At 41.3% G+C, this 13,692-nt stretch overlaps 1 protein-coding gene across 1 annotated transcript; it reads right to left on the bottom strand.

Moving 5' to 3' along the window:
• Positions 1–3,906: 3,906 nt before the first annotated feature.
• On the bottom strand, positions 3,907–13,347 carry alkbh7 (alkB homolog 7). The gene is made up of 4 exons (XM_062036316.1): positions 12,969–13,347; positions 4,571–4,744; positions 4,377–4,501; positions 3,907–4,298 (listed from the first exon to the last, which is right to left on the bottom strand). Exons 1-4 carry the CDS (start codon positions 13,236–13,238, stop codon positions 4,178–4,180), a joined length of 690 nt encoding a protein of 229 aa, XP_061892300.1. The 5' UTR covers positions 13,239–13,347; the 3' UTR covers positions 3,907–4,177.
• Between the last annotated feature and the right edge of the window lie 345 nt (positions 13,348–13,692).

Raw genomic sequence — 13,692 nt, 5'->3', positions numbered from 1 at the left:
GACGTTCATATGTTGTCAATATTGAGAGTTTTATCGTTCATAGAAAAATGTTACATTTCATTACGTTTTTTAAGGCGGTCTGTCATAACGTTTTTAGCATTCAATCAGACATTATTGTGAGGTTTTGTATTAGTGTTCCTAAAAATAGATATATCGGCCCCCAGACACATTTTTTTCTCTAAATTTGGCCCCCGAGTCAAAATAATTGCCCAGGCCTGTCCTAAAGTGTAATATTCAATCTTTGATTCGCCGCTGCCCCCTACTGGTTATTGTGTGAAAACTGAAAAGATTGTTGGGTGAATACTCCCACATTTTTCAACCGTTCCATCAAAACATTGCACTTATTTGAGCTGATTGTTCTTTATGTCCAAAATATTTGTACCATATTTTTCGGAGTATAAGTCGCTCCGGAGTATAAGTCGCACCGGCCGATAATGCATAATAAAGAAGGAAAAAAAGTCGCACTGGAGTATAAGTCGCATTTTTTGGGGAAATTGATTTGATAAAACCCAACACCAAGAATAGACATTTGAAAGGCAATTTAAAATAAATAAAGAATAGTGAACAACAGGCTGAATAAGTGTACGTTATATGACACATAACCAACTGAGAACGTTCCTGGTATGATAACGTAACATTATGGTAAGAGTCATTCAAATAATTATAACATATAGAACATGCTATACGTTTACCAAACAATCTGTCACTCCTAATCGCTAAATCCGATGAAATCTTAGACGTCTAGTCCAGTGGTTCTTAACCTTGTTGGAGGTACCGAACCCCACCAGTTTCATATGCGCATTCACCGAACCCTTCTTTAGTGGAAAAATAAAATGTTGGGTTTTTTTTTCAAATTCAAGACTAAGTTATATGTTTTTGGTAACACCTTAGTATGGGGAACATATTCTAAGTAACAAAGACTTAATTTAGAGTTATTTGGTTAGGGTTAGAGGGTTAGGGCCAGGGTTAGAGGGTTAGGGTTATAATAAGGCCATGCCGAACAAGGCATTAATAAGTACTTAATAATGACTAGTTATGAGCTAATATGTTACTAATTTGCATGTTAATAAGCAACTAATTAATGGTGAATATGTTCCCCATACTAAAGTGTTACCATGTTTTTTTACTGGTTCACAAAATTAACCGTGCATGAACATCACCTTGTTCAAAGAACAAAACCAACACGGTGCATAAACTCACAACAAATTACACACCTGCATCAGTGTGACTTCTGCTGTTGCCGTATCCGTAATACGCCGATAGGGAGACGTTTTTATTTACACGATGATTCGGGTGTGTCTTGACCTCCGCCGAACCCCTGAGCCCGACTCACCGAATCCCTAGGGTTTGATCGAACCCAGGTTAAGAACCACTGGTCTAGTCTCTTACGGGAATGACCTAAATAATATTATTTGATATTTTACGCTAATGTGTTAATAATTTCACACATAAGTCACTCCTGAGTATAAGTCACACCCCCAGCCAAACTATGAAAAAAAAATGCGATTTATAGTACGAAAAATACGGTAGTTATCCTGGATTACCTGCATTTTTGTAACACATATTCTCTACTCAACAAACGCAAATCAAAATGCTCCTTGATAATGAGTCAACTCCACTGAACAAAAATATAAATGCAGCACTTTTGCTTTTGCTCTAATTTTTCATGAGTTTAACTCAAACATCTAAAACTTTAACTCTATACACAAAATACATAGTTCTCTCAAATATTGTTCACAAATCTAAATCTGTGTTAGTGAGCATTTCTTGTTTGCCAAGATAATCCATGCCACCTCACAGGTGTGGCACATCAAAATGCTGATTAAACAGCATGATTATTGGACAGGTGTGCCTTAGGCTGCCCACAATAAAAGGCTATTCTGAAATGTGCAGTTTTATCACACAACACAATGCCAGAGATGTCGCAAGTTTTGATGTAGGTGCAGTTGGCATGCTGATTACAGGAATGTCCAACAGAGCTGCTGCTCGTGAATTGAATGTTCATTTCTCTACCATGAGCTGTCTCCAAAAGCGTTTGAGAATTTGGCAGTACATCCTACCGGCCTCACAACCGCAGACCATGTGTGACCACACCAGCCCAGGACCTTTACATTCAGCAGGTGTACCTCCATGATCGTCTGAGATCAGCCAGCCGGACAGCTGCTGCAATAATTGGTTTGCATAAAATAATTTTTGCACAAACTGTGAGAAACCGTTTAAGGGAATTGTGTTGCACTGTGTGTGGCAAATGATGGTCACACCAGATTGGACCCCTCCAATAAAGCAAAACTTCACATTTCAGAATAGCCTTTTATTGTGGGCAGCCTAAGGCACACCTGTGCAATAATCATGCTGTTTAATCAGCACCTTGGTATGCCATACCTGTGAGGTGGGATGGATTATCTTGGCAAAGAAGAAATGCTCACCAACACAGATTTATACCGATTTGTGAACAATATTTGAGAGGAATAGGTATTTTGTGTATATATTAAACATTTTAGATCTTGGCTAAAGGGGAGTAAAAACAAGTGTTAATATTTTGTTCAGTATAGATAGCATGCTAGTTTCTAAACTAATTGTTGCTGATATAGGCCTCAATCAAATATATCAATTGATGCATGTTAACTGTTAGCATGCTAACGTTAATAGTTTTTTAGTTAATTTTGCAGTTATAAACCTCAAATATTTTTTACTTAACGCATACCAACTTTGCAAGTACGCTCTAAAGTTAAATAGGTTCAACTTTTAGTTAGTGTATCCATTTTTTCCAAAACCTTTAAGTAGTAAATCTATTATTATTGTGCCAGCTTTTGTTTTGCTCATTTTGCAGGTATTGGCACAGGAGTCATACTTTGTTACTTGATGCTATCTGGCTAATGTGCCAACTGTTAACATTTTTGTTGGTCTTAAGCGTTCACATGCAATTTCTACTGAAATTGCATTTTCTAGGGCAGAAATTCTCAAACTGTGGTACGTGCACCATTAGTGGTATGCCAAAGATGGTGGGAGGAAGCCGGAGCACCCGTAGAGAAGTCACAGGGAGAACATGCAAACTCCACACAAAGACCCCGAGCCTGGGAATTGTGCTGCCCGCATTGGTGAGATATTTTTTTTCCAGTTTTGACATCAGCTGATATCTGCACACATGGTAGAGATTTAACCGAAGATCTTAGTGGGAGTTTGGCATTGTCGTCTGACAAGGTAGTCAATAAGTTCTGTTGCGTTGACCAGCTCTTCCTCCCAGGGATTTTAAGCTGCTGGTCACTCCCAAATTCTTAAATGGCACATAAGCTGAAGTTTAAATTCATCACCAGGCAGTAGTTGGTATTTTGTGGTTTATTCTCAAAGCTTTGAAGACAAACGTGAGACCCAATCCAGTACAGAAGCGTTCCCTCGCCCAGCCTAGATCGATCTCCCAAAACCCCGGAACTCCTGTGTTCTTCCCTCTGTCCCTCGCTCCCACCCCCGTTGTTTAGACTACTCCCTGAGTTATCTCTACGCTCTGCATTCCACTGCTAGAAGGCCGACACCTTACTATGAGAGAGAGAAAGAAGGAAGAATACTAGCTATTTTGTAATACGACTATGGAAGGAAAGAAGTAACACTTAAAATGGATATATGGAAAAGATCTGGTTCCATCAGTTCCTTATTTTTCTCTATCCTTTATCCACAATTTCCCTTGTGGATCAATAAAGTTTGTCTAAGTCTAAGTTGTGGGGCAGACTGGCTCGTACCAATTCTAAGACAAAGTAGCATATTTTTTTAGCTTAATCTGTCAGTAGACTCCATATGGAATCGCTAAAAACTACAACATAGATAGCAGGGAAGATGACACTGTCGAAGTGGAGGCACGTAAATGAGACACAAAACGGCACATCCTGAAGACATAACAACAAGCAGATTGAAAAAGGTCTCTCAAACATAATTTATGCAAAATTTTGACCAAATGACCACCATTACATGTTATGTACACCACAAGGACGTGTTTGATATTTAGAAAAAAAATCATAATATGACCTCTTTTATTAATTGAGAAGGAATCTGTTTATGATCCATGAACATATTGACTGATACCTTCAATAATATGGAACTGGTTATGTTCTCAGATGTCCATAAATTAATAAAAAGTGCTGATACACCAGTTTCAACAAATTATTTAGGTGAGTTGTTGTTGCTTTTATCCTGGAAGGTTTCGACAAATAACAGAAATTCTGCGCTGTCGAGGCACTTTCTCTCCGTTAAACACTGACTCTTCATCTTTAAGGATCTCGTGAGTGAAGTCATACCTGGCCTGGTCCCTGTAGTGAGAGTTAATAAAGCCATTATTAGTTCTACAAAAACAGAGTAGGATCGCGGCTGTTTTTTTAATGTTAAACCTGAGAATGTAGAGGGAGCGTCGGGGCAGCAGCAGGTCCAGCCACTCACTGGGAGTGTCTCCTTTGACCAGGCGCATGACACAATCTGACAGCAGACTCAACCCAGTGATGGTGCTGCCACAGAACTGGTAAGAAAACAAGAGCACTTAGTTATTCATTTGTGTTCATGTGAATTTAATCTAAGGATGACTTACTTTGACACTGTCAATGTGAGGTTTGATGTAGCCGGTCTTGTCCAGATCGAGGACGTGCACAGGCCCGAGGAGAGAGCTACCAGCCGCAAATGCGCCAGACCGGACCCGATTCAAGATATTCTGACATTCTGTCCCCCACGTCACACGCTCGGTTTCTCTATATCCATGAATGGCCTGGATGAGAGGAGGTAAGAGTGACTAAGTTATAATTATGATGCAAACATACTTTTTGAGAATATGAACATAAAAACGATGTAATTTTAACATTTAAAGAAACAAGACTACATTAAACCCTTTAAGGTACAACATCGCAATGACCAGGGGCCGTATTTATCAAGCGTCTTAGAGTGCCATTTCACACTTAAGTCCTGAGAATTTGCGAAATTTAGTCCTACTCTCAAACTTAAGAATAAAAGCTATTTATCAACTTTCTTAAGTCTAAGAATCACTCCTACTCTCCACGATATTTAAGAGACCTTCAGAGGTGTCCTAAGTGGTTAGGAGTTGCCAGCAGCGGATGGCACTGAGGCGAGAGAGACGTGCGCGAACGTTCAGGGAGCGGAAGGATGTCCCGGCTTTGTTTGATGACGAGCAGCTGATCAAACGGTATCGTTTAGACAGAGCGGGTATTATTTTTGTCACAGATTTAATAATTTTCAATTCCTTGTTGATTTCTGCATGTGGCTGCAGTGGGCTAGTATGTATTGAGCCACCCACACCAGTTTCAAATGAGTTGCCTAATTAATGAATTGGAAAGAAAATGTTATGAGAGTAGCGTATGTGTGTGGCCCTTTAATAGGTGACAGCATGTGAGGTGAGTGACGTCAGTGAGTGTGTGGGCGAGAGAAGAGAGGGAGCGGTAGCGTGAGTGCGGGCGGGGACTAGTTTGTTTTGTGTTGGATTGGCTGTGTGCAAGCAATCAATAAAGCAAGATTTGCAACTAATCGCCGGACTCATCATTCAAGTGACACTTACCCATCCTGGAGAAGTGTCTCCCCTGCGCTCTTCGACTACGGTCTGGGAGCAAAAAGCAGGAAAGGTGCAACAAAAAGGAAACATTTATTTTTGATTCATTGCCAATATTGTTTGTTTGTTTTGTATTATTTTGTAGTTTATTGTCAAAATATACACTCCCATTGTCCACTTAAATATTTCTAAGATATTTTATTCTTAGACAAGGGATTCCCTTCCGTGATTGGTCATTTCTATGGACACAGAAATGACGTCAACTAAAATTCCGTTTACGGCACATAGTAATGTCGTAAGTCAGCTCTAAGTGTGACACTTAAGATTCAGTCCTACACTTCGCTGAAAGTGTGAGTAAGACGCTTGATAACTAACTTTTAAGTGCAGCTTTCAGCGAAGAATTTCTTTACTCTTAAGTCAACTCTTAGCAGACTTCTTAGGAGTAATTCTAAAAAGTAGGGATGTCCGATAATGGCTTTTTGCCGATATTCCGATATTGTCCAACTCTTTAATTACCGATACCGATATCAACCGATATATGCAGTCGTGGAATTAACACATTATTATGCCTAATTTGGACAACCAGGTATGGTGAAGATAAGGTACTTTTTTAAAAAATTAGTAAAATAACATAAATAAATTAAAAAAACATTTTCTTGAATAAAAAATAAAGTACAACAATATAAAAACAGTTACATAGAAACTAGTAATGAATGAAAATTAGTAAAATTAACTGTTAAAGGTTAGTACTATTAGTGGACCAGCAGCACGCACAATCATGTGTGCTTACGGACTGTATCCCTTGCAGACTGTATTGATATATATTGATATATAATGTAGGAACCAGAATATTAATAACAGAAAGAAACAACCCTTTTGTGTGAATGAGTGTAAATGGGGGAGGGAGGTTTTTTGGGTTGGTGCACTAATTGTAAGTGTATCTTGTGTTTTTTATGTTGATTTAATAAAAAATAAAAAAAACAAATAAAAAACCGATACCGATAATAAAAAAACCGATACCGATAATTTCCGATATTACATTTTAACGCATATATCGGCCGATAATATCGGCAGTCTAAAAAGCTTGATAAATACAGCCCCAGAACTATAGTTTGTTCGAAAAAAAGGCTGCAATCAAAAAAGTGACTTCTTCACGAGCCATTAAGACCACAGACCCACTAAAATGAATACATAAGAAACAAATTCTTCAATTCGGCTAGCAGCTAATTATGTGTCTCCATACACAGTGTGGAGCCGCTCCCCCAACCTGATAATAATCACCTCATTATGGAAAATGAACTGAATTTCTTAGTATCTTAAGTAGCATTATCATTGGAAGACAAGATTAAACATGTTGCACGCCGAGAAAAAGCCAGAAGCAAGCATGCCAATAGTGAAGCTAACCAATTCAATCCAATCTACTTTATTTATATAGCACATTTAAACAACAAAAAAGTTTCCAAAGTGCTGCACAACAATATTAAAAACAATATTCAAATATTATCCTTAGCTCCACCAATGACTGAATAAAAACAAAAAATAAATAATTATAAAACCAATATAAAAATAAGTATGATTAAAAATGATTTCAAAGGGTAAAACCAATTAAAACAATAAATAGAAATCAACATTTTAAAAACACAGGACAACAGAGGACCACACAACTCACGTAGTGTTAAAAGCCAAAGAATAAAAGTGGTTCTTAAGACGTGACCTAAAACACTCCGCTGTGGGAGCAGTTCGAACATGGAGGGGCAGAGTGTTCCAGAGCTTAGGGCCGACCACAGCTGGAGCTGGCTCTCGGACCTCAGAGCGCGCGCAGGAGTGTAAATTTGGATGAGGTCCGAGATATACTGAGGTGCCAGTCCATGTAAAGCTTTAAAAGCAAACAGCAAACCTAGCTTGAAACAACACCAATAAATAAGTGCTTAGTAAACTTAGTGGGACCATGGTAGAGCAGAAAGTAAGAAGTTGTTAAGAGGAAATCAACAAGTAGATTAAGATCTCGAGAGAGGATAATATAACAACAATTGTTGGTGTGTCAGCATTGTGACAGTCAGTACACGACATGTAAAGGGTGGATCGATCCATAAATTGGTAGTGTTGATAACAAGTGTAGTGTGAGAATATGATCGATACTAGAGAGATCGGATCGATCTTTTAATTTTCTCAAAATCATTTCTTGTTGATTATGTGTGATGTTCACAAACTCAGGAATAATTCTCTGGACACAGAATGTTTTTAGACTTAGACTTAGACTTCCTTTTTATTGTCATTCAAATTTAAACTTTACAGTTTTAAGGGCAACAATCAAAGTGTTTTCCTGTGTCGATAGGAATTTATTGCTTTTTTTTTGTTATTGTGTACTATCGACATTGTTTTGCGCAAACAGTTGTATAGTAAGTAGAATAGGGAAATAGTTAAATATTGTGCTGACATTGTTCAACTGTCAATAGCACTCGCCACACATACACTGAAACATGTACAGTATTGGTACAGTATGTTCAACATTGGTACCAGCTGATTTTTTTATTTTTATTTTTTGTCATAAAAAAATACAATCATTTGTGCTTACGGACTGTATCCCTGCAGACTGTATTGATCTATATTGATATATGATGTAGGAACCAGAAATATTAATAACAGAAAGAAACAACCCTTTTGTGCGAATGAGTGTGAATGGTGGAGGGAGGTTTTTTGGGTTGGTGCACTAATTGTAAGTGTATCTTGTGTTTTTATGTTGATTTAATTACAAAAAAAAGTTTTTATTTATTTATTTTTTTTAATTCTTGTGCGGCCCGGTACCAATCGATCCACGGACCGGTGGTTGGGGACCACTGCTTTACACCACTGCATCTGACGCTTTGCATTGGACTTGGTGATGTATGGCTTAGATGCAGCTGCTCGGCCATGGAAACCCATTCCATGAAGCTCTCTGCGTACTGTATGTGGGCTAATTGGACGGTCACATGAAGTTTTGGGCTTTGTAGCAACTGACTGTGCAGAAAGTCGGCGACCTCTTTGCACTATGCGCTTTACCATCCGCTGACCCCTCTTTGTCAGTTTACGTGGCCTACCACTTCGTGACTGAGTTGCTGTTGTTCCCAAACTCATCCATTTTCTTGTAATAAAGCCGAGAGTTGACTTTGGAATATTTAGGAGCGAGGAAATTTCACGACTGCATTTGTTGCAAAGGTGGCATCCTATGACAGTTCCACGCTGGAAATAACAGAGCTCCTGAGAGTGGCCCATTCTTTCACAAATGTTTGTAGAAACAGTCTCCATGCCCAAGAGCTTGATTTTATACACCTGTGGCCGGGCCAAGTGATTAGGACACCTGATTCTGATCATTTGGACAGCTGGCCAAATACTTTTGGCAATATAGTGTATGTGGCAGCATGGTGGAAGAGGGGTTAGTGCGTCTGCCTCACAATACGAAGGTCCCGAGTAGTCGTGAGATCAATCCCGGCCTCGGGATCTTTCTGTGTGGAGTTTGCATGTTCTCCCCGTGACTGCGTGGGTTCCCTCCGGGTACTCCGGCTTCCTCCCACCTCCAAAGACATGCACCTGGGGATAGGTTGATTGGCAACACTAAATTGGCCTTAGTGTGTGAATGTGAGTGTGAATGTTGTCTGTCTATCTGTGTTGGCCCTGCGATGAGGTGGCGACTTGTCGAGGGTGTACCCCGCCTTCCGCCCGATTGTAGCTGAGATAGGCTCCAGCGCCCCCCGCGACCCCGAAGGGAATAAGCGGTAGAAAATGGATGGATGGGTGTATGTGGCATCATTTCATTAAAAAATTTCAGGTGAATTTTTTTTTTTTTTTAATGTACTGCCCAGCTTCTCGGGCAAATCATATAGCAGATGTAGATGCCCATATCGGCTGTTCAGATTTACTTTACAAAAGAGAAGTGTAGGATACTTCTCTTGTTGCCTTACTTGTATTTGACTTTATTAAATGTATTTATATTATCATTTGGTGCAGCCGGGCCGGAGCAGGAGGGGATAGAAAGAGAAAAAAAGGAAGACAGAGGGGGGAATTGTGGGGACAAGAGGGGGATTAGACAGAGAGACAAAAACAACAATAGCAAACACAATAACAACAACAACAACAGAGCAACATCAGCAAATACGACATGTACAAATATGATGGTAAAAGTATGTACAGTATGTGTATATGTATGTTTTTACAGTGAATGTATATGTACAGTATGTGTATACAGTATGTTTGTATAATGAATGTGCGTGTGGATGTACGAACTTTGAGTGTGTAAATATGTACTGTATATGTATGTGGGAGCGTAGGTACCTATGTATGTGTGTATGTATGTATGTGAGTATATGTGAATTTGCATGTACAATACATTTGACTCCCAGTGTGTGCGGCAGCCAGAGTACGGCCCCAGCCTCCCCGAGAGCCCAACCCACAAACAGTAGGTGCGGTGCCCAGGGAACCAGGGACCACCGCCCCCACGCAGCCAAGCCGGACAGCGACAGGAACCCCAGAGCCTGGCCCATCGCGCCGCCCACAAGGGCCAGCAGCAGGCCGCAGACAGACGCACCCGGCAGAGGACAAGGCACGAGAAAAGCAGGGGGCAGCCAGACCCCAAGCCAGCGAGAGACCACACCCCACACGGACAGAAAGGCGGGACGCCCCGCCCGAGGGGCCCGGAGACCCCCCGCAACCGGACGGGAAGACCGCCCCCGCCCCACCGGCAACCGGGCCCCCACGAGCCCCCCCCCCCCCCCCCACCCCCCACCCCCGGAGAGCGCGGCGAGGCCAGCCCACGGCCACCCCACCCAAGCCAGCCGCCACAGGACCACCCAGCACGGGGCCACGGGAACCACCCACCTCACCCGCAGGGACCCCAACGATGGAGATGGAACAACCAGCAACCGCCCCGCCGAGTCCCCCCCCTGAGGTAGGGGAAAATAAATAAATAAAATAAATAAATAAATAATAATAATAATAATATTAATAAAATATATTAAAAAAATAAGAATAAATAAATATTTAAATCTATTTTTTTTTTAAAAAGAATTAAAAGAAGATCACAGACATGCTGACACACAAGGTCGCTACCCCAACAACTGGCCGACTCGCAGCACCTCGGAATACCCTGCAGCACCAAGCTACCACAGTAGACGCAGGGACCAGACCCAGCAGGCCCCAACCAAGACGGGCACCAGGTGAATTTTTATACTTAGCAAACTCATCCCGCAGGCCGGTTAAACCTGTTTGCGGGCCTGATCCGGCCCACGGGCCGTACGTTTGACATTCCTGCGCTACCTATATCAAATTACCCATCGCCAGATTTGACCGCTGATTGGTCAGTTGCTGCATGCTGTCAATCATTGCATTGAAGCAGCATACGGGGACGGCGTGGCGAAGTTGGTAGAGTGGCCGTACCAGCAATCGGAGGGTTGCTGGTTACTGGGGTTCAATCCCCACCTTCTACCATCCTAGTCACGTCCGTTGTGTCCTTGGGCAAGACACTTCACCCTTTGCCTCTGATTGCTGCTGGTTAGCGCCTTGCATGGCAGCTCCCGCCATCAGTGTGTGAATGTGTGTGTGAATGGGTGAATGTGGAAATACTGTCAAAGCGCTTTGAGTACCTTGAAGGTAGAAAAGCGCTATACAAGTATAACCCATTATATCATTTATCATTTATTCATTGATTGATTGAAACTAGAGATGTCCGATAATGGCTTTTTTGCCGATATTCCGATATTGACCAACTCTTAAATACCGATTCCGATATCAACAGATACCGATACATACAGTCGTGGAATTAACACATTATTATGCCTAATTTTGTTGTGATGCCCTGCTGGATGCATTAAACAAAGTAACAAGGTTTTCCAAAATAAGAGAACAACTTCAACTCAAGTTATGGAAAAAAGTGCCAACATGGCACTGCCATATTTATTATTGAAGTCACAAAGTGCTTTTTTTTTTTTAACATGCCTCAAAACAGCAGCTTGGAATTTGGGACATGCTCTCCCTGAGATAATCCTGATACCCACTACAACTATGGGAAATACTATACTTTGACTTTCACAAAGTGCTTTTTTTTTATTTTTTTAAACATGCCTCAAAACAACAGCTACAAAAACAATGAAGGCAAACAGCTTCGGTCCAGAGTATACTAGAGTAATAAAGTAAACAATAACATAGTCCTCATTTAGTGCAAGACTGCCTGGTATACTGTATAACAGGAAATTATAATCTGCCCTGCTCTAACGTATTTGTATGAGTAACACAAATGTGCTGCAAGCTAGTGGTGAGTGCTTGAAGTGGCCTACCAGTCAGTCAGAGCTTCTGAAATGCTGTGTAGAGACAGGGCAGCTCCGCTCACTGCAAGCTGCAAAGTGTGCGCCATGCAGGGCAGACTAGCCACACCAAACTCCACCGTAGCTTTTGCCATACTGCGTGCGTTGTCCTTGACCACAACGTGGGCTTTCGCCCTGGGGTGGTTTTTGTTGCTTTTTTGTTTTTTCTCGGCAGAGTTTTTAAGCGACAACTGTGTGGTACTACTTTTTTTCGGTGTTTGCTTTTCATCCATCTTCCGCTTGTATTCATTGTGTATCTCCTTATGATTCTTGAAGAGGTGGGAGATCTAATTGCTCGTATTAAAGGAAGACGTCTTAGTTCCTCCTCGCATAACCAAATTTTTGCAGTCATTGCAAATTGCCAGTTTTTTATCCGTCAGAGACACTTTAAAATAATGCCAAACCATAGACATGGTGTCGTTAGTCAGCCACCGAGTTCGCTGGCTTGTTAGCCACGGCTACAGCACCGGCAACAACACACTCTTGTTGTTGTTATGCTGCGCTCGCGGCGGTTTGATGAGGTCATCAAGCGTCGCCAATAAACCTCTCATGCTGCAGTCGTCAACTCCTGTGTTGTGTGTGGGAGAGGGGAGAGGCTGCTGACTGGGATATGTACCGCTGCGTACAGCGGCGTTTTAAAAAGTCACTAATTTTGCTTTTTGAAACCAATACTGATCATTTCCGATATCGCATTTTAAAGCATTTATCGGTAATATCGGCCTGCCGATATTATCGGACATCTCTAATTGAAACTGTTATTAGTAGATTGCACAGTACAGTACATATTCCGTACAATTGACCACTAAAACATAACACCCGGATAAGTTTTTCAACTTGTTTAAGTTGTGGTCTACGTTCATCAATTCATGGTAGCTGTCTCATTAGTAAGCCGCAGAGCCAATCAATTAGCTTGTGGGCGGTCTAAGTAAAACCTGCAGCTTGAATATAGCCCAGTGCTTCTCAATTATTAAAAAGTACGCTCTGAGAAGTCAAATGGTGCACTGTCCCTTTAAATAATTGGGCGACAAACTTGTTAAATGTGTGACCCTTGACCTCCGAATAGTAAAACCATTTATATAAAGCTATGGTTTACAACTTACGTCATCCCAATGATTAAATTCGTAGCGTTTCTTCTTCAAACCAGATTCCAATTCCCGCAGAAAAGCGTCCTCCTCCTCCTGGGTGATGAAGCCCGTCCTCACTTCCACCTGTGACCCGAGCCTTCGCACTAGCTCCCGGCTTGACCCGACTATCAGCGCCGCGTCCCCCGGAGCTGTCAAGTCGACACAGGACGAACCCAGGTAACGACCGCAACTTTTTAAAACACGACGAATATGGGCGTATTTCGCCGTAACACGCAACAGTTTCATTCTCTTGTCCGAAATACTGCCTTCGAGCCGTTATATGAAACTGTGTTTTTTTTTTATTTGCGTGCTAAACTCAACCAGCTATGTCGGATGCCATATTGAAAACACAATGCATTGTGGGTAATGTAGTCAACGGTGGAAGCGAAGCTTGCTTCTTTTTCACATGATGCTGCAGTTTCTAACTATAACCACGTGGGGTCAGTAAAATCATGATTTTTGTTCTCCCACTCATGTTTTCTTGAGTCACAGGACATGCATACAGTTCCATCCATTTACTACCGCTTGTCCCTTTTGGGGTCGCCCTAGTGCAGTGGTTCTTAACCTTGTTGGAGGTACCGAACTACACTAGTTTCATATGCGCATTCACCGAACCCTTCTTTAGTGAAAAATAAAATGTTGTTTTTTTTCAAATTCAAGAAAAAGTTATATGTTTTTGGTAACACTTTAGCATGGGGAA

The sequence above is a fragment of the Entelurus aequoreus genome, linkage group LG25, assembly GCF_033978785.1.
Source record: "Entelurus aequoreus isolate RoL-2023_Sb linkage group LG25, RoL_Eaeq_v1.1, whole genome shotgun sequence".
In the NCBI taxonomy this organism is placed as follows: Eukaryota; Metazoa; Chordata; class Actinopteri; order Syngnathiformes; family Syngnathidae; genus Entelurus; species Entelurus aequoreus.
Note: the sequence above shows the minus strand (reverse complement) of the source record. Positions and strands in the feature narration are given on the sequence as shown.

What these genes read in the sequence shown, in the direction of transcription:
- alkbh7 (XM_062036316.1), bottom strand. Translation starts at nt 13,238, where the DNA reads ATGAAACTGTTGCGTGTTACGGCGAAATACGCCCATATTCGTCGTGTT. An exon ending in AATTTAATCATTGGGATGAC is followed by an intron (nt 4,745 to 12,968) that starts GTAAGTTGTAAA and finishes CCTCTCATCCAG; the next exon opens with GCCATTCATGGATATAGAGA. An exon ending in CGCTCCCTCTACATTCTCAG is followed by an intron (nt 4,299 to 4,376) that starts GTTTAACATTAA and finishes CTCTCACTACAG; the next exon opens with GGACCAGGCCAGGTATGACT.